Here is a 26650-nt window from a genome sequence, read left to right as displayed (position 1 = left end):
GCGAAAGGGCCTCCGTGTGCCAGATCCGGCCCACCAAGTGGCTTAATCCAGCCTGTGGAGACTCTGCCGAGCCCCTGCTCCCAGGGCCTGGGGGTGGGGGAGCCCACGAAACTTCCTCCCATCCTGTGAGAAGCACGTGGCACTTCAAAGTGCTACGCACGTCTCTCAGGATGGGAGGAAAAGCCCCGCCCTGTGAGGAGCACATGGCACTTCAAAGTGCCGTATGCTTGCACGTAGGGTTGCCAGATGGTTCAACCAAAAATAACGAACACACCCCGCCCCCCCCCCAAAAAAAACCAGGGAGACCAAAATTGTTGAGAGAGGGGGAAAAAAGACCCCAACAACACTTATTAAGCAAAAAAATAAAAATAAAATAAAAACGAAAAAATCAGCATGGCCCCTTTAAGAAGAGGCTTTTTTGCTGGTGGTCATTTTGTTTTTCTTTTCCAGCCACAAGACAAGCCAGGAACCAGGTGGGGGGGAGTGGAAGAGGGGACTGGGAGGGTCTGGGGAGCTGGGCCCGGTTGCTGAGTGTGTCATAGGGTTGCTAGGTGTCTGGTATTTTCACCTCCTGGTGCAGAAACTCCCCTCCCCCCCACACAAAAAAAAATACCAGACATTTTAGGTGTCCGGTATTTTCTGAATTTTTTTTATCAAACAAGAGGTGAAAATACCGGACTGTCCGGGTCAATACTGGACACCTGGCAACCCTACTCGCACAGGTCAGGGGCAGGACGAAAGAAGCTTCACACAGCTGCCTTGCCCCCAGGCCCTGATTGGCTTCGGGGCGGGAGAGCATGCAAAACCTCCTCCCGCCCTACCCCTGCCTGCGAAGAGCATGCAGCACTTCCAAGTGCCACATGCTCCTTTCAGGGTGGGAAGAGGCTTCCCACACTCCCCTGCCCCCAGGCCGTGATTGGCCTGGGGGTGGAGGAGCATGCAAAGCCCCTTCCTGCCCTGCCAGGGGCATGGGTGCCTAGTGGGAAAGGGGGGGAAAGGGGCTCCCCCACCCCCAGATCAGTTATGGTCTGGGGGTGGGGTAGCTCAGAAGCATCTTGGCCATAACGCTTCTGGTTTAGGCCCCGCCCCTTCCAGAATGGTCCCGGGGCCACTTAAAAAAATTAAGTAGCCCCTGGCCAAAAATTATTGCCCACCCCTGAACTAGAGGCGTATAGGACACAAAGCGCATGTGGGCCCACGCCACAGGGGTCCCAAATTCAGAGAAGCCAGCAGGCTGGGGTGCTTGGCTGCAGCTGCTCCCAGCCTGGCTCCTGGGACTCTCCTACAGGCTGCCTTGCTAAGCAGTAGGCAACCAAGCAGGTGAAAGGGCTCCCCAGTCCATCGGTGTTCTTTAAAGGGGAAGGGCTGTAGCCATGTCTAGCTGGAATTCTGCTGCTCCCCTTCCCCTGGTGATCAGGGAGCGAGAGGAAAGTGTGTAGTGTGAGCCTTCCTCTCACTCCCAGCTGCCCAGGGGAGGGGCAAAGGAAACTTCACACAAGTTGTGTACTTCCCTTCACTCCCTGATGGCCAGGGGAAGACCAACAATGGCCCATATGGGCAGCTGCACCCCCGCCCCCACCCTCCTGAAATGGCACTCTTGCCCCTCCTGCACTCTCCACTACTCTCCCAACCCCCTGCCCTGATTCCTGCTCCCATCTCAGTCGCCTGCGCTGATTCCTGAACCCTCACATCCTCCCTGCTCTGATACCCCTACCCTTATTCCTGAACTTCCAAACTGCCCTGCCCTGAGCCCATGCAACTCCAGCCCTTTGGCCTGGATCCTCCAATTCTCCCTGCCTGGAGCCCCATCCTCATCTCACTGACCTTGTTCCTGAACCCCCAGATCTCCCTGCCCTGAGCTCCCACACCCGTAGCTGCTTGCAGTGACCCCCAAGTCCTCTGCCCTTATTCCTGAGTCACCCACACCCTCAGCCCCCCCTGCCATGAGCCTCCCAGCCCTTACTCCTGAAGTCCAACCCCCAACCTTCAATCCTGAAACCCCGAAACCCTCCTGACCTACCTCCAATCTCCTGCCCTTATTCCTGTGCCCCCCCCATCCTGTTGGGTGGGCTAGTTTGCTTTCTTTTATGTTTACTACTGCTCTATTCCTCCTTGATTAGATTTACTGCTACATTAGATTCTGCTCTGCATTAGATTCAGCAATAATGCTAGTCACCTACAGGCTTGTATCCCGTAAGACATTAACTTCAGCAAGTTAGTATCAGGCCTTGTCTACACTGGTGTTTTGTTGCTAAAAACTGCCTTTTGGCAACAAAACAGTGAGAGTGTTTACACTACAATGCAACACATGTTGGTAAAAACACCCAATTTTGATGACACAAATCTTTCAGCCCTGTGAGAAGCTTTTGTCTTTTCCTCTCCCTTTGTCAGCAAAGAGCCAGTAGAGACACTGTTGTTTGTTTTTGTTGAGGGAACTGGCATCCCACCAGTATCCCACAATGCCTGTCCTGTGCTCAGTGTTTTGTGATCTCTGCTGCTCTGCAGGCATGCCCCCTCCCCTTTTAAAGCGCTGGGAAGTATCTGACAGCTGAGTGAGCTGTTCCGTTGGGGGAACAAAGAAAGAGCAAATAATTGCCATGATTCTCTCCTGCCCTGCTAGAAACACAGCAGCAGGCAGATTACTGTTGCTGGAGGGGGATGGCTGGAGAAATGGCTCTGCTGCTTTGACATTCCTCAGCATGGAGAGCTCACAATGCTTCTCATGATGCTGCTCCCAGCAGCTGAGAAGGCTGTGGGAGAACTAAGAGAGAATCCTAAGAAGCGCAGGGCTCAGTTCTGCCTTCCCACAACACTGCACTGCGGGATTCTTTCCCACATTGCTTTGCTCTGTCAGTCTACCGGGGAGCTAGCAGTGTGGCTATGAAATGTTGACAACGGGAGGCAGAAAAACTGGTTTGACTGGTGTAGTGACTTTTGCATGTGGACAGCACTTTTGTCGCTAAACCTTCCCAATGTAAATATAGCCTAACTCTTGAGGCCTAGCTAATAAAATAAACTATGTACAGACTAACAGCCAAATGGGGAACATGAAATAAAGGATAAATACATCTGAAGATGTAATGTGTTTAAGAGGGATACTGTTCTGTGTGTACTACAGGGAGAGGAATCATCATCATTCCTGGTGCTGTCAAAGTGGAAGACTCTGGTGGAGAAGGTAACCTGTTCTGGATAGGGCCAATTTTGAGTGATAACCAATTAAGAGGTATCAAAATATGGTCCCTTGGAGTGTCCTGTCACAGATCCAAATTTCTGTTTTACTCCAAAGTAAAAGTATCCTACTTTGAGGGGGAGGTAAGTATTTCCCCAGGATTATAGTTAGTCATTGTTAGCTCATAAAGAGACCAACTTCGCAGAAATTACTAACAATATGGATAACGCAAAACAAGCTGTTTCCCAATTAATGAAGGAAGGTAATGAGTCTTTAAAAATCCCTGGTGTGGATGTTGGATTAAAAGGATGGGTATAGACACTGTTGGTTAGATTTGTATCCTAGAATAATGAAAATAATGCTAACAGGTACTAGCAAAGACAGGCACCAAACACTCATGTTATAAAATATAATCACATCCCAGAAATATATAAAAGGTATCATCTTTATGATACTTCTTCTCCATCCCAATTGGGGTGGGGGGAAATAGTGTTTAAACCAACCTAACAAACATCTGACCATTTACATCTGTAACTGTATGACGAGATTCATTTTACATTTCACCTTGGCAAAGGGAGATCTGTAACCTTTAGGGGTAACTTGCCTGCTTGCCTACAGATAAATTATTTCCTTATTGTTTTGATTATAAATTACAGTAGGTATATATTGGCAGTTGGCCTGTAACATAAGGGATATACAGGATGTGGCCTATATGCTGAGCTAAGACAAAGCTATCATACACATATCTGGGACCTTTCACCCGGGTAGTAAAGTCAATGCATTTGGGATATTTCACCTAGGTAAAGCAACCTTCAGTGACATAGGGGCTCCAAGAATACCCTCAAACTTAGCAGGTATGTCATTAGTTGGAAAAACCCGAAATAAACAGATAAGACCAGACTGAATAACCAGGTATGTCCAAAATAACAAATGTGATAAATAACCACAAAAGGCCCATGGTAACAAATCGACATATATGATAATAAGTTGAGATCGATGATATACTGACCGGTAGGAAAAAATATTTCACCATTAATAAGGTGGAGAAATACAAATAGGGAAAAAAGGAAACATCCCTGACTGAATGTATATCAAACACAACAATGTCAGTGTATTATAGTATGAGAGCCTAGGAGTGGTGGTAGGATAAGACGATGTAATTCTTAGGAAGTGCCAGAATGATGGCCAGCGGTGGTGATGTGGAAGGAGAAAGTGATGGAAAAAACAGCTGGGGTGCGGGAGCTTTACAAAGACTGTGGAGGATAAAACTAAAAAAATTGAAAGGGATCTTAATACATTGGAGAAGTGAGCTACAGACAACAAAATGAAATTGAAAAATTTAACTGTAAGGTGCCAAATAGGAAATAAAAACTAAAGCCCACAAATCACAGACTGGGAGGATAACTGGCATGGCAGAAGTAGTGCTGTGAAGGCACTGGGAGTTGGGGTGAATCTCAACAGCAATTAAAAGAAAAAAGCAAAAATGTGTGGTGCATTAACACAGACATAGCATGTAAGTCACAGGAAGTGAGAGTTCTGCTTTACTCGTCCTGGGTTAGGCCTCCACTTGAATTCTGTATCCAGTTCTGGCCACTGCTGTAGAGAAAGGATGTAAAGAAACTGGAAAGGATTAGAGGCGAGCAACAAGGATGATCAAAGGGATGGAATGCAAGTCATATGAGCGAAAGCCGAAGGAACTGGGTATATTTAGGAAAAGGAGATAAAGGGAGGACATAATGGCAGTTTTCAAATACCTGAAAGATTGTCATAAAAATAGAGAAACATTTAATTGGACTGCTCTCTCTTTCTTACATCAAAGTCATTAATTAGGATGTGAACACCGCAGTTGCGCCAGTGTAAATCAATCAATCTGGTTAAGCTGGTACACATTGACTGTAATACAAGTGCCCCTTGTCTAATATAAATGGGCCTTGTAGGGGATCCCCCCCTGTGCGGAGGGGCTTATGTCCGCCCCCCCTCGGTTTTCCCGTTATCAATGCCTTGACGTGACCGGTTTCGATTGGTTTAGATAGGCGGTTGGGGGAAGGGGGTCCGGGCCGCCCTCTCTCCGGACCCCAGCCCAGGGCCCTAAGGTCGGGGAAAATGCTCCCCCACCTAGCAGGGGGGGTCGAGATCCCTAAACTCCCCTGCCCTCAGGGTCCGCGTCCCCGCCCTGGGCTGCTTCTTCCCCCTTAGGTCTCACAGGCTCACCTGGGCCCTTCCTCCGGGCCTGCCCAGGGCCTCCAATAATGCTGGCCCCTCGGCGGTTCCCGGGGGGGTTGCGGCTCCTCCGCGTTTTCCCCTTTGGCTGGTCCCCTCCGGCTTTTTGAACTGCCCGCCGGTCGCAGGCAGATTACGTCACCCCCCTCGTCAGCCTCCGGCCCCTCCCAGGGCCGTCCTCCCTGTGACGTTTCTATCACGTCCGCTTGGCCCCGCCCCCTCCCTGCGCTGCCGGCCGGCCCCGGCTCGTCACCCGGCCGGTGTGCCGGCGCCCCCGTCCCTGCACTATCTGCCGGCCCCGGCTCGTCACCCGGCCGGTGTGCCGGCCCCCCCGTTCGGGAAGGACGGGCCGGGATCCGCTCCCCTACGGGGGGTGAGTCCTTCCCCCGTGGTCGCGGCGCCCCGGCGGTTTCCGGGAGGGGCGGGGCTACCCCGCCACAGGCCTGTAGACTTTATTTCTTTGTGCCAAACTCAGCAGGAATGGGGTTCATGAGGAAAGGTGGTTGAACAGGTAAAGTAACTTGCTGAGAAGTGTGAGCACTTTATTGAGTTTGAGAGTCAGTGTTGTTGTAATGTATGCGTTGAGGGCATGAGAAGGACATGTAAGTTGTATCTGTTGAGACTCTTCTGGATACACTTGAGACTCTAGGCTGGATTTAGAGAATGAATGTTCTGAAGAGAACTTGAAAGCATTAAGAACAGCATTAGATGTAGCTTTTCTGTTGAAGATATACATACATCTAGAAATTTTGGTTACACAACGAATATGGGTTGTATCTGGTAGGCATATCTACTAGTTGGGATTAGATTAAATGAATTGCCTGTCAACTTTCTGATCCTATTAGTTTCTTCATTCTCTTTGAATAACATTTAAAAATTATGTATAATTTTAGGGTTCCCCTGAAACATCTGTGAATACTGCATCCAGTATTTGATGATTAAACAACATCAAGCAGTCTCTTGAATTTGGCAGATCTAATTATTTAAAAGTTCATTCAGATGCATGAATATTTCAGAAATTGAAAAGAAAACATGAGTTTTCATTTAGCTGTGAGCTTTTATTTTTGTAGTCACTGTGCTCTTTTCTACCATTAAAAACCCCCACAAAACTTGCTTACTCCTATTTTTATCTTCAGTAATGGTTGTATTTAATGGAAGATTCCTGTGCGGAGAATCTTACTTAGACCATACTTAGGCCCTTTGTATGGAGCTGAATCTTGCCCAGTATAAAGACTTTGAACTAGTCACTAAGTAGACTTTGAGATCATTTAATTGGTCCTAGCAAGATGCTTCTCTTCATAGTGCTTTTTTGGTGGCAGTCTTACTGAGCAAGGTTGTGAGTTCAGATTTACAAAAGACTCATGGTACAGTAATATAGGTTGGACCTCCCAAAACCAGGACTCCCTCATCTGGCAATATCCAGGGCCCAGCAGGACCACAGGTGTTCCTGGACCACGCAGTTCTGGATGGGAGCCCCAGTGGCAAGAGGGCTAGTGGCTTGGAGCCCTGTGGGGTTGGGGTGGAGACTGGCATCTCAGAAGCAGCCCCAGTAGCAGGGTCGAGGACACAGCAGTTGTAGTAGCTGAAGTAGTGGGGCCAAAGCCAAGGACGTGTCACCTCGATAGCAGGACTGGGGCGGTCTGGGCTACCAGGGCCCTAGCAGTATGGCAGCCCAGCAGGGTGGGTGGCTGGCACCGGCAGCGAGAAGGGAAGATGATCTGGGGAGCCGGTAGCAGGGGACCTCCTCTGGTCTGGCAAATTCCCTCATTCAGGATCGCTCAGGTCCTGAGGGTGCCGGACCAGAGGAGTCCACCCTGTATAACATGAGGATCCTGTGCATCAATTGCATTATATAGTCAGTCCAAGAAAACATAAATTGAACCCTGTGTGGATGCAAAATTTGTATCTGCATTTGCATAAATGAGCTGCAGCTATCGACGTCGACATCCAAGGATGCAGATACCTGTGGCTATAAAGCAGGTATCTGCAAATTTGCAGAGTTCTAGATACAGCATTTGTATCTGCATTAGCATCCATATCAGCAAAAATGAGCTGTGGATATCCACATCCATGGTTGCAGATACCCATGGTTATAAAGCGACTATCTGTGGATTTGCAGGACTCTAAACATAAAGTTTTTGAGACCATAAAAGAGTGGTTCAATTAATTAACACATTTTACCCAACAAGGATTTTAGATAAAATTCATTTCAGGTGTCGTTTACAACTGATATTTGATTAAATCTGCATGCTTTGAGACAAGGCAGTTCATGTATCAAGAAAGACTTGGTACAACAATAGCAATGATATTACCAGATGAGATTATAGTGCATGCGGAATACTCCATAATTATCAGCACAATGAAAGATGACCAGAGTTTGCCAAGTTATTATCATCATGAGTTCTTCAAAAAGGAGAAACAGAGTAGCATGTACTATTTCTTTGCTTTTGACAAAGAGTTGGTAACTTTCAGCTGAAACTGATGATCTTGGCAAGTCTTTGAACTTTCTCGCCCATTACCAAGACAGTTTCCGCAATTATCACCTGTAATACCATTAACTCACAAACATCCCACTCTCCCTACCTTTAATATCAGCAATTCACAGACACTTACCTTCCTTCCTCCCCCTTCCCACCCCCCCCCCCCCCCGCATCCCCCTTCTGTTCTGCAATGTGATTTGTTCTTTTCATATTTGTTCATTTTTTTTAATTGTATCCTTTGGTATATATGGTTGTGACTACTTTCTTCCACTATTTGATCTGAGGAAGTGGGTCTGGCCCACGAAAGCTCATCATCTAATAAACCATCTTGTTAGTCTTTAAAGTGCTACATTGTCCTGCATTTTGCAGGAACTGCCAGAGCAGAACAGAACAATGTTCATCTTTTTACATCAATTTTGTTGAAGTACTTTTTTTCAATATATGTTAGGAGTACTAATTCTGTAAATTTACACTACATTAAAGTAAGCAGTGGTCTGTGTAACCTGATGTTTTGTCCCAAATGCTAGCTAAAATGCAATACTTTTTCTAATCTATAGCTTGTGCATTTACCTAAGACCACATGTTCATTTTTTTTCTGTGCGCATGAGTGGTGGGATATAATTTGAAGACTTGAATTAATAAACGTGTGTATACTTCTCTTTTAATCTCAAGTGCTCATTTGTTAAAGTGACACTGAAAGAGTTTAGGCCAAAAATTTGATATGCTGCAATGCTATAATTATGCATTGCATCGCTTGTGTATCTAGTTAAACAGTATGGCTGCTCCTCTAATTTCAGAGATATGTAATAAATTAAAAATAAAAGCTTTTGTAGAAAACAGTTTTTTTTGTAGAAACAAGGTAGGAATTTACAACAGGATCAGATCAGTAGCAACATAGCATCTTATCTCTGAGTGGCCAAAATTTGCTTCCAAAGAAAGAAACTTGTAGTAAGTAGCTGTTGAATAATTTTATCTCCAGAGAGAGCTTCCTCTTCATCTTACATAGAGGTAGCCCTGTGTCCTGCAACTTTTCTTCTGCTCTCTGCATAGGAAAAGTTAAACAAAGATTATTTGCAAGGGTGACGCTGAATGAACGGATGATATGAGCACCCACAGATATTTTGAGATAAGGTTGAGTTTTAAATTTAAGTGTAAAATATTCAGGACAATTTTAGCACCATTAAACATATGGAAAACAAATCTGAAATTGATAAATCCAATTTCCATCCAATATTGTAATGGAAAAATACATTTTATGTCCAACTTTGGTCACAGTATATATGCAAAACAGACTTTTTTTTATTCAGTGTGTGTATTCAGAATAATGTCTGTTCACATGAATAACAAAATAAGATTTTATTCCCTTTGTTTCTGGTAGTACTAAGTTGCTTGTACAGGAATGGTCAAATCCATTCTAAGAGTGTATTACTAATAGAATTGTTTACTGTGTTTCAAAAGCAGAATATTTCACTATTGGTCATGTTAAAGCAAGAAGAAACCCAGCATTTTGCATCAAGTAGTGCTGTTAGCTAGTAAGAAACACCCTGTAAGTGAAGCAAATTAGTTTTGGAAGTTATTGAAACAAAAGGAATATGGTTCCTATAGCGCTAGTGATCCAGAGTTAATTTTCCTGGTTAAAACAACACAGTACGCATTTAGGAATCATAGTAGACAGTAGAAGGGTAAATTTTATTTTTATATATATAATTATATAAATGTTAAATAGCATAGGGCCAAGAACCAATTAATGTGAGACCCTACTGGAAAAGGCACCTGTGAGATGGGAGATTCTCAGATTATATTTTGAAACCTATTAGCCAGTTTTTAATTCATTTAATGTGTACCATGTTAACTGTATATTGTACAAGTTTTTGACTCAAAAGGTACTAGGTCAAATGGGTTATAGAAGTCTCTGAATATTACATCAACATGGTCACACTAACAACCAAATTTGTAAGTCTTATAAAAATATTAGGTTAGTTTGGCAAAATCTGGTTTCCATAAAAGGATGTTGATTTGCATAGATTACATCACCACCTTTTAATACTTTTGAGTCCTGTAACAGTCACACAATTATCTTGCTTATGACAGGAATTACCTAGATCATCCTGTTTACCCATTTTTAAAAATGGTGTATTAGCTTTCAGTCCCTGGAACTTCCCCACTGCTCCAAGACTTATTGAAAATCAACAGTAATGGTCCAGCTATCTCTTCAACCAGATCTTTTAAAAATTATTCAGGCAAGTTATGTGGATCTGTTGATTTAAAAATGTCTAACTTTGGTAGCTTCTGTTTAACATGCTCCTGAGACGGCAGTGGAACGGAGAGTGTTATATCACCATTGATGAGCTATGGCAACAGATTTTTCTCTAGTACAGAATAAAAATATTTCCTGAACACTTCTGCCTTTTCTGTCTTATCCTGCAGGGGTAGCAGAAAGGTAGTGGTTTGTAAAAATAGTGTATTTCTGAATTGTTTAGACTTGGCTGGGAAATGAAATAGTAATTTTAGGATAAAGCATAGTTTGTTTTAAAAACAGTCTCAGCGTTTGCCTACCGAACAACACTTTGACGTACCGTATTGCATATTCAAGAGAGTTATTTTTTTCACTGTAAATTTCCTAGCTGCACATTCTTTTCTCTTACATTGATGTAAATACAGACTCCGTCTTCTCTGAAAGCAGAATTTGCGCCATGAAATTTATATACCCCAATCCATCTCACATACTAATAGGTTACATGCACTTTGTTCTATTCCTGTATAGGTAGCTTTCTGTCTTCCTTCTCCTGGACTCATCAGTGAAATCATTAGCAGTTTTCAATCTGGATACATGATTGGCTAGTGGGAAATAGTGCAAGGTACCTGCAGACAATTAAATTAAGATTGCTATAGTTATATGTAATTGTTCTGTGGCACCTGTCTCTCACTGAGTATTCTTTACCAATAACATTAGGATCCTGAAGAGTCCCTGAAATAATTTTGCTACCAGAGAGATGGGCTAATAGCCAAAAGAAACAAGTCCTTTGTACTAATAATGGCTCTGCATTTAATGGGGATTTCAGAGATACAGGGATTCTGCCGGACACATAACATGGTTGTTTAAGGGGAAAAAAACCCACTTCATTCAGCAATTGGAGGAACTCAACCTGGAAATTTTCTGTTCCAACTTGTTAATGGAAGGGAGGGAAACGGTGTTTTACAAAGGTATAGCGTAGCCCTTTATATTTGCACTCTTTTTTGTTTCTAGATTTGTCTCTGACAATGAGCTCATTTGGCAGGAATAGTTCATTTAGCATAACATATAGAAATCAGCAAATAAAAGTTTAGTGTGGTGTAAGTTTGTAACCAAATTGATACAGTTCTTCCAGAAGGGAAGGCAATGTGATTCAGGAGCAAAAACAGTTACATTTTTATCAGTTGTGCATTGTTTTGTTGCAAGTGTTTACGGAAACATTCTTTACTTTCTATGCTTCCTCCCTCCCTGAAGAAAGGCAATCCAAAAGTTATATTTAAGCATTTGTATGTCTTTTTTTTAAAGTAGTCTCTAAGCTCATACCATGCTTTTTGTTTTTCTTCTTCTCCATCTCCATACCTCCACTTCATTCATATAAAAATTCTTTATTCAACTGAGTAAGTACTCTTGTACTTTAGAGATAAGTCTGTATCTTGTTTGTGCCTGCCTTCTGTTGTTAATATTATAGTTATCAAGGTAAGTGACAACCTGTTTTTAAAGTGATTAAAAAAATCCCAGTCTAATTGCTATATGGTACTGTGCTTGGCAAAGAAGCAGTTGGAAGTTTGTGACCTGGAAAATAATTGCCTCATATTGGATATTTTTACTGCAGATGCACAGCCTGCATTTTTAAGTCCTTAGCTGCTTTTTTTTCTTTTGCACATCAGTTAGGAAAAGCAAAACACATTGTTTTGTACTTATTGTTAAATTTTATTCAGCAATAAGACCAACGTTTTTCATACTTGGGTGTGTATGAAAAATTTGTTACCTGTTTATTTATTTGTAAAAAGCTGAATACACATAGCATTAGATCAAGGCACATACAAGACTGGCCAAAGGGCGTACAATGCACTTTGGTTTTCATTTGCAAAAATAAATGGTTTTGGCAACAAAAAAGAGTGGCTTGGGGTTGAAACATTAAATACTGCACAATTCAATAGGAATTGTTATCTTACAAATTTATTATGACATTTCTGGAAATTTGTGACCATAATGGGCAGTATTCCCGACTGTAGTGGAAGAATATTTAGATTTGGAAGAATTATGATTGGAAGGTTTTGAATTTTATTGGTAAATGTCATTAAATGTTGATTTCACTGTGCACACAAACTGATGAAAAATATTGGCATTGATAATAATCAAAATTTACGAACAGGCAAAGTAAGACAAATGCTGTTTGAGAACTTTTTAGTATTTGATGTAAGGATATGTATTTTGTAAATAATTAAATAATTTTCTGACCCGACCCCCCCTCGCCATCCCACTATTGTTTGGCACACATCCTACAATGTCTTGGAACTATGAATATTTAAATGAATAAAATATTAAAATCAATAAAAACCATAAAAATGTTTAGAACCCCTAATTTTGCACAACTCTGAAAATTTAAATGAGATAAATCTGAAAAAAATGCTTTAGTGAACATTGATATTATTGAAATTATAAAATCAAATTCTGCCAAGTATTTAATACACTTGATGTCTGTGTATGTATATATGCTTAGGAAGTAAGAAATTTATTTCCATATTAGCAATTGTACAATTAACCATTTACCATCATGCCTCAAAACTGGCTGAGGCCTTATTTTAGTCTTGTTCTTATTGATATGTTTTCTAATGTGTGAAATTATCAACATATTTTCTGTTCAAGTACAGATACAAATACCTATTTTATCACCTGTCCATGTTCTCCATGATAAATATCTTACTGATTTTTGAGAACTAGTAATTAAATTTACCCTTTAATTTGTGGTGGTAGTGTATTCTTGAAGCCTTAGGAGGAGTTTCAGTAACTTGTAGGACTCAATTTTTCATTTTCATGTCAATAACTTCAGTTTCATGCAGATGATAAACTGGCTTATAACAATTCATTTAACTGTCGTTAAAATGGATATATCCAAACAGCTGATGTTGCCCATTACCACGAGCATTTTTGTTTATTGAGTATTGTCGTGGTTTACAATAGAGTTAAAAACCCAACATTATAGTTCTAAGAATTTTTGCAACCACTTTTTCATCTCCTCAGTCTTCCAGGTTTAATATTTTATTAATATCAAAGTGAAAAATGGCCTGTGCTTATACTTACAAGGATCTTAAATGAATGCAAAGTCCTGATTGTTCAACACAGCAAGAAAATTCACTTTCACAGTCAACAAGTCATCTTACTCAGTAGAACACAAAGGTTAAATGGTCTGTAACTTCATTATTAGCAAGGAAAATACAGTACAAATTACTAAAAAATACTAAAATAGAGAATTGTGGTCAGGTATCCCCACTACATTAATTGCAGGAGTAACCTGAAATTGGAAACTTTTAATAAAAAGTTCTTAAATATAAATTATATGGCAAATGTACAGTACATTGCTTTTTTCAATCTTTTAATCCAGTGTTTTGCAGTAGAACAGCAACGTTTACAGTCAGTCTTTCCTTGTTGGAAAAACAAACCGAAGTCCATTATTTCCTTCAGTATCATGAATGTGAATGATCTGAATCTGGTATGCCACTGTCTCTGTAGCTCCTGTTACTGCTGCTTTCACTGTGGTTGTTCTTATACAGATTCATTCCATTAGGTGGGAATATGGTGTGTATGACAAACTCCTCCTTGGACACTTGGTCGTTATTTATTGGTATCATCTGAAAAGAAGTCTCCCTGATTTCTAAGATGGAGTTGTCTTTCTTAGTTCCAGCTTCAGCATAGTCATCCTTTCTCCTCCGTCCTTTGCTGTACGCACAGTTCCTTGAAAACAAGGATCCATTTCTGTGGACATACCAGCACACTAGTGCAAGTAATGCGATAGCCACTAGGGCCACTGCACCACCGATGATGGCAGCCAAAGGTAAATTCGAATTTTTGTAAGGCTCTTTCTCTTGCTCTCGGTTTAGGGTTGTTGTAGGTTTGTACATCTTCAGAGGTGCTGTTTCAGTCTCTATACAAACAGGGGTTTCATCAGACAGATAGATGTTGCTGGTTTCCATGGGAACCATACATACACGGTATGGTGACTCTGGTTCAAGGGCTGTAAGTAGGTAGTCACTCCTATCTCCTGTAACTATGGTTTCAGTTATAGATCCAAAGGCAGGACTGTGGCCCATTTTAAGCCAGCTCAGTCTTAAAGCAGTCATGGGTAGTGCAACTTTCCAAGAAATATGAATGCTCTCAGTACTTACAGATTTCACAATAATTGTAATGATTTTCCGTACTGGACTTGCTGTGGTTCTGTAGTGTCTGTTGAGACTGGGAGTCTTTACCTCTGATTGTTTGGTCACAGAAACGGGCCAGTGCCCTTGGGCAGGGTATAATGTGTTTGGTATTGCAGTAGTAATTTGGATGGTGCTTACAATACTATCATCCTTACAATCAAATAGCTCTGTGTTGAGATCCTTGATAGCCATTCCACGCACTTTCTCTGGTGCTTGACACATCAGTCCACGTACATTGACTTTTAAAGGCATTGACTGAAGCCAATCACGGGCCCATTTCATTTTGCATCCACAGTACCATGGGTTGTTTCGAAGAAACAATTGAGTTATGTTGTCCAGATCATCAAATATACCCTGAGGTAAACTGCTTAGATTGTTATTGGACATATCCAGTCGATACAACTGCCTTAGGTCAGCAAAAGCATTAGGTGGTACACGATTTATATGATTTTCTTGGAGATAAAGCTTTCTTAGGTTTGTGCCTGGCAAATTTATGGGAGCAGCTATAAGGGAATTGCGGATCAATGACAGTTCTGTTAGATTGACTAGATTCATGAAGACTTTGTCTCCTAATCCATGATTGTTTAAAAGATTTCCATCTAAAACCAGACGTTTTAGATTAGTAAGATCTTGAAGGGACACCTCTGAAATGGTGGAAATACGATTATCATCCAAGCGTAGCTCTTCTATTGTTTTAGGCAAACCCCAGGGAATGGTGCTAAGGTGATTTCGAGAGAGAAAAAGTAGTCTGAGATAGATGTTGTCCCGGAAAGCTCCATCTTCGATACTAACAGCAGAAACTGAATTATCATCCAAATGCAATTCTTCCAGATAGGGAATTTGTGACAGAGAATCGTAAGTAATGGTCCTTATATTATTTTCCTGCAAATGCAGTTCTTTAACATATTTGGGGAGATTGGTAGGGAATTCATCTAAACTGTTGTGATACAAGTATATTCTCTCTACCCTAAGTAAGTTTTTCAGGTCAGAAGGAATCCCCGCATTATTTATTTGATTGTTCTGAAGGTAGAGAGTGGTAGCATCCTGTGGAATTCCTGTAGGAATGGATGTCAATTCACGATCATTACAGTAAATGAAACCTGCATCACAGCGACACACCGATGGGCATGATTTGGCACTGACACAATGAGGTGCCATTTTAAGCAACAGCCCTATCTTAGTCCAAATTAGGAAGATGTTCCAAGTTACACTGATCATGGTCAGGAACAATGAGATTTGTACAGGCTAGTTTTCTGGTCTTCAACAACCTGGAAAAAAGAACAATATTATACAGATTACTAGTCAAGGAAATACCACACTGAAATTACAGAAGACATCTGGAATGTTTTATCATTGTGAACTTTTGAGTTTTAGCTCAACTGCAGGAACAGATCACTTTACTTGGATTTCCTATGCTAATTGTGCTTAGTTAGTTTATAGATTTAATAATATACAGTAATTTGAACATAGTTGGGTTATGTTTGATTTCTACATTATTTAAACAGGAAGCATCCTTTTCACAAATACTACACATTCTACATGTAAGGAAAAGGGAGAGTTTGTCCTGAGATGCCTTCTTTCCCATCTAAGATATTTATTCATCTTGGAAGCTCACTTCAAAGCAAAATCTTGACAAATTTTACATTCAGTTCATGAAAACTATCTTAGATTAGTTGAACAGTATGTAGCTCCCTTAGTCCTTCCATTTTACATGCCAGCTCCAGAAGTTCTGAAGAGCCTGAAAAGACCTTTTCTATAGTCAGCATGTGAACAAAAGAACAGTGACCAAATACAGCCTCCTCAGTCCTTGATCTGCCCCATGTTGTTGTAATCAAATACAAAGAAAGTAATTATTTTTATTGATGCTGCTGCCCATGAGATGTTCAAAAATAACCAAAATGTACTAAAGTGTGAGACTCAAGGAGCTGGAATGTAGCTTGGGAGAGGTTTAACATAACTGCTAGAACTACCCTTTTCCAGATGATTGGATGGAATATTTCATTTCATGCTTAATTTAGAGTTTAAATATTTGTCATTCTCAAAAGTCTTTTTACTAAGCAGTAGGCTAAAGAGCGACTATTTGACAGGTTTACCGACATTCTCACATCTTATTGATTCAAACTGTGCAATGGAAATTATACATGAACTGTTAAGATTAAAAGTGGACTCTGGTAATATCTGTACATTCTACTCAAGTAATTAACATTTTTATAACTAAGACAAAATTCAATTATCACTGTAGTTAGGGTACTGAAAAATAAGATCACCTATACATTACACAGATTTCTTTTGCAGATTTATTTACTAATTGTATTTTATGCTCCCAAACTAAAAAAGAAATAAAATTATTTATCTTACCTTATTTAAAAGTACGAATAAACTTTTTGCTTGTAGAAATCCAACAAACATACATTTTTCACTAAGGAAAATGACTTTTGGAGTCTTACAGTTTATTCCATGTAGCTGGTCTTCGCTGATGTTGTTTACTCAGTTGATTGTTGTTGGTAGTAAATGCTTTCTGATTAGTTCCACTGTATTCAGAGAACATTCCAACGAAGATTTATCATGGTACATAAGCACACCAGATTGTGGAAAAGAAAAGCTTCAAATTTCTGTCACTATGCAGGAATGATTTCTATTTTCCCCCTCAAATAAAGTCTGTGCATGAAGAATCTTTCTTCTGTTGGTTTTTTGTAAAGCCGTTATCAGAAATTGCTTTCCTTGTATTTCTTACAAACTCTTCTGTGTAGCATAGTAGTCAACGATAGTAACTTCAGCTCCACATGATAGAAATCATTCATTATTCTGAAAGCTGAATGATGATAGCCTCTTCAGGAGGTCAAAAATAAAAGAGGGAGGAGTTCTGTCCAAAATTATCCAAGTATAAACTTTGAACAGTCGCTACATTCTGATAAATCCATATCTGCTGTAAAAGAGCTGCTTTCAACTTTCACTTCTGAACACTTGTTCAAAATTTCCAATGCAGAAACTATTTCGTCATGCTCTATAACCAGATGAGTTATTTTACAATCGATTGTTTTCCTTTAATTTGATATTTTTCTGAAGAAACAGGAGCATGCTATTTCCTTTCAAAACAAAAAAATGCCTCTTGTAAAGTGTCCTCTTTAAACTGTTAATTTTCTGTGGAAGTAAGCAGATTTTAATGAATAACAGTAATACTGGACACTCACATACAAATAAATGCTGAACTATATGCTTTATAAAATTAGAGTTACATTTATTATTTACATAACCTATACATCTTATGGCCTTGGTATGCTGGGAATTCAGCAAAATGAGTGGAACTGCTAACAGTCAGACATTCTGCCGTCCCATTTCTCGGGATTTTACTTCAGCTATTTTATTTGCTAGTCTCTGCACAATAGTAATTGAAATCCACTTTAATCAACAGACTGTAGAAAAATTATGATGTATATTCTATTTGATTACAAATATCTCTGTTTTCATTCTTACTAAACTGAGGGAACAGGTTAATCTTCTTGGTTTTACAAAATGACAAAAATACTGTTGACTAGTTACTGTATGACAGGTGGAAAGGCTGGGGCTAAGTACCATGTCAACATTTTACCTCAATAACAGAAGCAGTATTTCCAAATTGTGTGACTACTGAGACTTTTCGCAATATTTCATCCTGCAAGGATGGAGAGATGATCATGGTTGTGGTATATGTTTTATATGCAATATACATTAAAATATGGAGTACTGTTAAAACTGTAAGCTATTTAATTACTTTTGAAGCATCTTGCCATGAGGTAATTACTTAGATAATTATTTAGAATTGATGCTATGCTATAGCAACACAATTATGATTTCTGCTCCATTTTAATAAGCTGAGGAAATGTAGAGCTGCTTTTAGTCTATCATAAAATATTACCTTCAATCAAGAGATCTGGTTAAGTATTGTGGAATATTAACATTTAGAAAAAGACAAAAAAAGATACTTTCGTTCTTGGGTATTAAACATTTATTCATGTATTTTCTGAAATCTATAGACACCCATCTTGAAGCATTCTCTTAAGAGCAATACAAACATCCACTGAGGAGAAGTGCTAGGTTTGTAATTGTTTTAATTCTAGGTGTTTTCTTTCTCTGTGCATTTTAGCAATTGACTGTAATAAAAATATTGACAAACGTGGCTACTGATTGCAGTGGTACTGTAAACTGTACAGTATTGGTCCCAGGATAGTAAGAGAGACAAGATGGGTAAGGTAATACCTTACCTTGGACCAACTTCTTTGGAAGAGCTCTTTGTCACTTTCACCAACAACAGCTGGTCCAAGAAAAGATATTGGATCAGCTTGTCTCTCTAAATGTGGCTAGTGTTAGAATAACAACGTTAGAAATATTTTTTAACTTAAATAGTGTACTGTTAAGTATTAATGCCTGGGTACATTTTGGAAAAAAGGAAAGTATAATTGCTTATATATCTTATGACACTACTAACCTGTGTTGCACATTATTGTAAACTAGAAAATAAATATAAAAAAATCCCAAAGAATCTTTCCAATCAAATAGTACCTGCAAATGTTTTGTTTTATATAACTTCGTTGGCTGGTATTCATAAATTTGTCTAGGCTCCCAGTGAGTGTCACTTAGGGGCTACACAGTTAATTTATAACATTGTCCATGAAGATCTTTCACCTGATGGTTAATGTTGAAAACAGGACATAGATCCTTTGCTGAACTCTGGTGAGAGATTCTGGCTCTAAGAAGATGACTCTGCATCTGACACAACCGGGGTAAGGCAATGTAGTCTACATAAAAACGAAATCCCAGTGGAACTCATAAAGTTATGATAAGGGAAAAGTAGCTTTGAGAAAAGGGGGCGTATCCTGGTAGGGTGGGACTTGAAAAGGGGGAAAAAGTTATTTTAAAATGCTTTTGAAGTCTGTACTAATTAAAACTCTTTTCCCAATCCATTAATAAAAAATAGGACATAATTGCTTTTAAGTGGTAAAAATGTGTACCAATTCCTTTCTATCCATTTACTCCTGGGCAGGGGGGCGTTTCCTCTTGGGGGTGGGGGGCGGGTTATAAATGGTGTGAAGAAAATGTATTTGTTTTTACTTTTTCAAATTCTAAACTATTTCCTCTTTGATCCATTTGACATGCAACAGCTTGTTTATTGCCTTTATTGTACTACTGGCAATGTAGGATTAAACTGAAAACCCTAAAGCTCATTAAGTTCTTGGAATTTTTTATCCCTTCTCTCAAAATTACAACAAAACAAAAGAGAGGGGTAAAATACTGGTGTCTTGGAGAAAAAGGCACTGTTTCAAAAATGTGGATTAAGTGCATACCCCCTCCTCCCTTTACTTAAACTGAGAATAGTTTTCTTCAGGATTTTATTCTGTTTTATATCTTGCACTTCCCTTTTACCTCTGAAGCTATAGTTGGAAACAATGTGTTTGCATATCAAAGGCTGCAGTGATCTGTCTACACAGAAGAGGGGAATCCTGCTGCCATACTCAGACTTCCCTCTTCTTTAGCTGTCTCTACATTTTCCCTGACATCAAGTCATTGTAGCGGAGCCTGCAAGATTAAAAGAAAAATGACCCCCACTGGTACAGACACTGTGGCCAGGTTTCCACAACATCCAATTGGGAGGTTTCATGGAGGCATGGTTTTGAAAGAGGCTATTAATTTTAGGGGTTTGGGAGAGGGAACCCTGAAGAAAAAGAGGGAAAGCTAAAATGTAATCTTTTTCTAAGCATTTTTTCTCAATGCATAAACCAGTCTCTGCTAACAAAAATAATATATCTGAACAATTATGAACAGAAGTTTTAACTGCACTTAATATTAAAATGAGTATTTTCATGGCCCTTGCTAAAATAGCAAACCTGTTCCTTTATTGAGACATTATTATCTGTGCATATGTAATACAGCTACAGATAATGTATGCAAAGTCTTCTGTGTACTTATTCCAACAATGGCTTTTCACTGGGGCAAGCAAATTGCACAGAGATCTTATGTTAAAATATTCAAAGTAACTTGCATTGTATAAAAAAAAGTCTTGTCACCACATTTTCATCTTCTAAAATGGAAACATCACATGAGAAGTTTGTAATATATCTCTAGTTGGACTCCCTTCTGTAGAGGTGAAACGTAAAAATATTGAATTTGTGCTGGAACACTGTCTGAACCAATGCTAATTTTTAAAAAAAAATCACATCACTTTCTTCTACACTTTTCTAAAAGTTGCATAAAGTCTAGAATTGTTTTATTTCATGTTAAGCATGACTTCAGTTTAAGTTGCCAAATGCTTTTTTTTTTTAATTAACCCTATGTTCTATGGAAGGAATTTGGTCAGCATAAAAGCCTGTGATTTATTTCCCTCTAATATCTAAAACGATGGTTTGATAATTTGGTAAAGGTATTTTTAAGCTATAAATGCAACCAGGATGACCTCTAGAATTTACTAAGCTTTTGAGTACAAATTTGATCGTGGAAAAATTTCAATGTCACAGTATCATTTACTTGTATTTCACTATTCTAAATAGATATATTATAAACCTGAAATGGGTGAGCAGCAAAACAAAACATGGATTTAATGTAACTTGTTTCTTATTGCAAAAGTGATTGAGTTGTCTATTGTATACAAGACCAATTTAGAAACTTGGGTTAAATAACTAGTTTACAAAGCCCTTAGCTGCTCTTTATAAAAAAAAAACTTGAAAAAGTTGTTAGAACATACAGTTCTCAACTGTATTTAAAACAAAGTGTAGGCATTGTTTTCTTGAATGTGCTACTCAGACTTAGTTAATAGCAAAATGCTTTTTAAGCACCCTGTCTCGTAATTGAAATTTCCACGATCATCATATTTCAGAAGGTGCCCCAATCTTTTGTTTAATGCTAGGCAAGCAGAAGGACCTCTAACTATTCTCATGAGAGCTAAAGAATTTAAGGTTTTGCTGAAGTGGAACTATATTTTGGTTAGGGTAGTATCTTTTCCTTTTAAATAAGGTTTTTTTATTTGGCTTATGGAAAACCAATTTTAAATGTGCAAAACTGTTTATTTCCCTCCCTCACCCCTGCCAAAGGCTTATAGTGAATGAACCTGATATTGCTGTAATATGTACTTCTAATGGTTAACACAAAATCAGGTTTCTTTTAAACAAAATGAAATTTTTGGAGACTATATTAGCCTTAAATTGATTGGAAATGGATAGTGATTATAATAATTACTTTTTGCCTCTGTTGCATGACATAAATTAAAAAGAAAATCAGTATTCACTGAAGTGGATGAAAATTGAGACAGGAAAAAACTTGGGCTGTTTTTTTTCAGTTCTGACTGAACTTTTCAAGCCAACAAAAAGCCAAAAAGTATTTTTTGTTATTATTGACTTAAATAAAAATTGCAAGCTTGCTGCTGTTGGATTGAAAAGTTCAGAGTATATTAGAAGTGTACTTATTCAACATGAATTTTTTTGCCTTACTTTTATGAAGCTTACAACTTTAATAGGTACATTTTAAAACAGAAAAAGTAGCACTCTGAAGGACTGAGAATTGTACTCTCTGGGCTTAATCTAATATGGCTTCTAGGTTTTCTTTTGCAAAATTGCTTCTAAGGTAACTTGTCCACATCTGAAGTGAAAGAAGAGAGAACAAATGCTGCCATTGTCTCCAAGTAAAACCAATTTTTTCCCTTATTAAATTTAAGTGGAATAGTCTATGGAAGGGCTTTAACAAATGCCTGACACAGAAGCTGAGGAATAACAAAAGGCAAAATATATAAAAAGTACTGTTTACCTACAGAAAAGATTCAATGTTTTGTTTCTTTCCTACTTAGAACAGCTATTGCTCTTCTTAGTTATTTGGTTTGGTAGTTAGTGATGGATTAAAGTGCTCTCCAATATATAAAAATTAACCTGTTGACCATGTTCAAGTAGTTATGTGGTCAGAGTTATTAGCTCTTAATGGGAAGGCATATTGTGTGGTACATATCTTCTTCACTAAAAGCTTTTCACAATAACAGTCTACTGTGATTATTTCAACAATTTAGAAAAATAAGTGTACATGCTTGCTGTATTAATGGTTGCCAGGCACTAGTGAAAATGATAGCTGCATTCTTCGGCAGTGAGGAAGTTAAGTAAAAAAGTAAGAAATATTAGCTGTTAACATAAGTGTGTCCTGCGAGGAGGAGAGAAAGATGGCCCTCTACCAGATAATGGCATTAAAATTATTTTAACAAACACTTATTTGGAAAGACATCACTGCCTTAAATCATCAGTTAAAACTAAAACAATTCATTGTAAAGATATAAAAAATAAATGAACCAGAGATGTATCTTTATTTGTTCTTGCTGTAAAAAACACACATTGTCTTTCTGAAGATTAAGGCTTGCTGTGAGTTTACTACAGAGTTTTTGCCCACTGGGGGGTGATACACACTACAAAAAGTCTGCTTTCAAGAGCCACAAGTCAGATGTTTTTTGCTGCTGTCCAGTTTTCTCTGCTTTAATTGCAACAAAGCCTCCTGTTGAGAGAAACAGTGGAGGCCTCCAAGGGTAAAAAAATCACTCTTTGAAAGATTTTACTGAACTTTACTTCCCATGTTGATTTTATTAAGGTGGTGTTTTATCTGGTCATTCTCAGTGAGAATGCGATTAGAACTAGTCTGAAGTTAAGAAAATTTGAGCCATCAATTTAACATTTTATAAATGGGGTTTGTGACAAGGCGTTATAACAGTGTCTGGAAGAGGACATGAAATAGAGGCTGTTTAGGAGTAGAATAATTTTGATTATCTCAGATTATCAATAATGGAATTAATGTAACTGCAGAACCACTTATTTGTATTTTCAGTGAATGGGCTTTTTATAAACCAGGACAGTATGATGTCCAGTAAATTCTGTTTCTGAAATAGTTTAAAACACAGGTGAGGGCTTTTAAACTGAAGTGTGATAAAAGACTTTTGGAAGAAATTAAATTAACCTTAAGTTTTTCTGCTTGAGGGAGAAAAAATTGACCTAACAAGTCAAGTCAGTCGGGATATGGGACATATATTGGCAAGAAAAATACATATGGACATTTGTTTTTAGAGGATTTTTTTTCTCTAGTTAAATTGATATTTGCATTTTTCATCCTGCCACAAAGAAAGGTTCATTAAGACTCCATATCCTGAGGCAGTAGGTGGTGGTAACTGGAATTTCTATCTGTCTGGGCAGTATAGCCTAGAAAAGAAAATGGGGCTAAAGATAATTAATAAGCTTATTAAAGTGAGACAGCTGCAAAATTTTAGCCTTTTTTTTTAGACATGGTCTCATTTAACCCCTGAGAATTTATGGTAGAGAAGGGATATCCACATTTTTAAAAAATGTTCAAGGGCTATATCTTGAAATCAGTATGACTTAATTTCTTTGAAAGAGCAACTTGAATTGTGGAATGATTCTGCATTTCACTAGTATTGTTACACAGAAACTGTTTAATTGTAAATTGTGAACTGACCAGAATTAATTCCTTAAAAAAGGCAGAGAAGTGACTTCTATGTTCCAACCAAAGTAATAATCTATGGCAAACAATACCCTTCATTAATTAGTTAATTATATGCATTCATTGTCACTGTAATATATTTGTAACACTCTAGCAACTGTACCTTAATGTGTCAGAGATGTGCTCAAACTATTTGCAAAGAGTAAAAGTCTAATTTCAGTAAAGTATCTAAACTACAAATAGCATTCTCTTTCCATAGCATATTGCTAATGCTTTATTGACTTAAGTCTTAGAATAATGCTAGCTGAATCAGAAACAGTTTATATGGATGATAAAATATCCCCGGGATGTTAAAACAGCTTGCTTATATTATGCAGTCTTGGGGGAAAATGGCAAGTAAAATTAATAACTTTCTGAGTTACAAGGAAAAACAGAGCAAAGTTTATTAAAACTAGACACATTGGATTCATAGAAAGGAGTATCAGGCAACTCTCATTCATACCCCCCCCCCCCCCCCCCCCACCTTGTGGTTTCTAAGAAATTGGGGCCTGTTGCATTCTTCCTTTACAGGCGTACAACCATTTTGTTTAACATATAGTCCACTGGGGATCTTGTATGATGTATGCAATATTTTGGGATTGGGGGGGTAAATGGAACCCCCTCTCAACTTTTTCACGTTGTGAACGCATATAGTCATTGAGGAAAGCAGATTTCAATTGAATGGATAATTTACATACAGTGTACACCCAAAGGATTTTTTTTTTTTACATAACAATATATAACAATCTGGTCCCATTGCACTTCCCTAAAGCTTAGCTTTGTTAGTTTGTCTCATAAGATTTATTGAATTACTATGCAGGTCACATATCACATTTGTCCAAGCTACGAATTTTGGCATTATATTGGGAAAGGAATATATTTTCAAACTGTATCCTCTCTATTGAATTAAACAGTTAAAAACTCACCAATTCCTTGTTTCAGAATTACACATTTGTGGGATAGTAATGCATGTTTTAAAATCTAGGTGTAGCTGTTTGTTTATCCTTCACAAAAGATTGTAAGTATACAGAAGCAGATCTAGCTGAGAGCAAGATATTTGTTCTTCATGTACTGAATACTCACGTAGTGAAGGATCATTGATTTCCTTTCACAGTTGTAAAAACGACTGTTAAGGGGATCATACCACACATGCAGTACTGGTCAAGCTTGGAAAATATGCTTTTTTTATTTTAGTGGGGCATCATGTAGTTTTTTTAGTTTGTGGTTAAAGCAAAACATTAGTCTCCAGCATAGTAATATTTGCAAAAAAATAATGCTAGTATGCAGATGGAAAATGGATTGCTAAATATGAACTATGTTTAAAATTAACTTCTATTTGTACAGCACCGTGGAAGGACATTGTAGCTTGGCATTTATCACCTCCATCCTGATCTCTGATAGTAAAAATGTGCCATGTTGCACTTGAAATATCAGCGGGGAAGAAAAATATAAACTTTGGAGGAAATCAGGAGAAATCAATGGAAACACTTACCTGAAAGACGAGAAAAAGAATTGCTATTTACAGGAACAGCCGTTATTCCACTCCGAATGGTTATGCGAAGTAATAAAAGCCATTATTTCATGTCCAGTATCAACAAAAAGCAGGAACAGCTAATCGGAGCTATGAGATGAGCTTACACTGTGTCCGATCGCTTCTCCTACGCTGGGAAGGAATGAGAGAGAAAGCATTCCAGTTACGTGCACGGAGCCCACCTCAAAGTCTGAAGTTAAAGCTTCACCTAAGAGTGGTTGAATAAAGAGGTGATGTCATAAATGGGCAGGTCTTATCTTGACTCTTGTTTCGTGAGTAAGTGGGTGTGCAGACCGACAGGGAATGTGCATTACCAACACTAGAGGGAGTAGAAGGCAACTGCAGCGCAGTCTGCCAAACTTGAAAATCTTAGGCAGTACTACTAGTATTTACCAGATTGGTTACAAACCTAAGACTTTTAAGATTTATTAAAAGTTAAGTGCCCTTTACAATTATTATATTTATTAAAGTTAAGTGCCCTTTAAAATTATTATATCTGCAGAATCTGATTTATAACACTACAGAAAGGGTGGGTGCATTTTTTATTTGGGTAGATATGTCTTTTCAGAAGAAAATGGGAAATGACTGTTCTTACTCAATGAAAATAAATGTTGTATTTGTAAATGAGATGTAATTACCTAATGAAGGATAACCACATCTTTGAATCTAAATGAATAAAAATAAAATAAAATATGAACAGCATTGTTTAGATAAATATTTAAATATAAACTTCTGAGAAACTGTTCCATATTCGAGAGGTATAGATTTCAAATAAGATGTTGATTAATAGATTTTATTTCCCTGTTCTCTGTTTCATATTTTTACTGTAAAACAATTAGCGATCTCTTGCTTGAGATCTGCTGTTTTTTAATTTGTGGCTAATGTAGATTTGGATTTCTAAAGACTCAGGGAGAGCTTTGAAGTAGTTAACTGTTCAAAAATGGTTTTTGTAGGTATAACAAATGCTGCACTTCATGAAATAAGGCGAGGCTCTCAGGAGAGAAGTCATTCCTATGTAGAAACAAATTGGTTTTTTGATTGTGCTGATTTCATTCAAAAACTGTAGGCATGAAGTAATTCATTGATGAACAATAAACAACTGCAGGGACCCTTGGGAGGTCATGTTGACATAGGGAATCATGAGAGATTATTCATCTCTAGTTTTGAATAATGTTTCCTTAAAGGCATTAGTGTTTCAAAGTCCATTTAAAATCAGTAATGATGTAATTTTTGTTCTTATTATCCTCTAACACACCTATTTGAGATGCTTATTTTAGTTCTTAGGAAATTCAGATGAGGACATTGTGAATACTCATATCTTTTTAATTC

At 38.6% G+C, this 26650-nt stretch overlaps 2 protein-coding genes across 7 annotated transcripts in view; one reads left to right on the top strand and one right to left on the bottom strand.

The window, feature by feature from the left end:
* Positions 1 to 26650, top strand: part of MACROD2 (mono-ADP ribosylhydrolase 2) — a 1395588-nt gene that overhangs the window by 188554 nt on the left and 1180384 nt on the right. The window lies entirely within an intron of this gene.
* FLRT3 (fibronectin leucine rich transmembrane protein 3) lies at positions 11789 to 25530 on the bottom strand. 2 transcript variants are annotated; one of them, XM_006114690.4, is made up of 3 exons: positions 25283 to 25530; positions 16660 to 17442; positions 11789 to 15569 (listed from the first exon to the last, which is right to left on the bottom strand). In XM_006114690.4, the coding sequence occupies exon 3, from the start codon at positions 15517 to 15519 to the stop codon at positions 13570 to 13572; it is 1950 nt and encodes a 649-aa protein (XP_006114752.1). In that variant the 5' UTR covers positions 15520 to 15569; positions 16660 to 17442; positions 25283 to 25530; the 3' UTR covers positions 11789 to 13569. The 2 variants fall into 2 exon arrangements, with proteins under 2 accessions (XP_006114752.1, XP_006114753.1); XM_006114691.4 differs by lacking the exon at positions 25283 to 25530 and adding an exon at positions 19702 to 19845.

Source organism: Pelodiscus sinensis, chromosome 3, assembly GCF_049634645.1.
Source record: "Pelodiscus sinensis isolate JC-2024 chromosome 3, ASM4963464v1, whole genome shotgun sequence".
NCBI lineage: Eukaryota > Metazoa > Chordata > Testudines > Trionychidae > Pelodiscus > Pelodiscus sinensis.
This window is presented reverse-complemented; position numbering and strand designations above follow the sequence as displayed.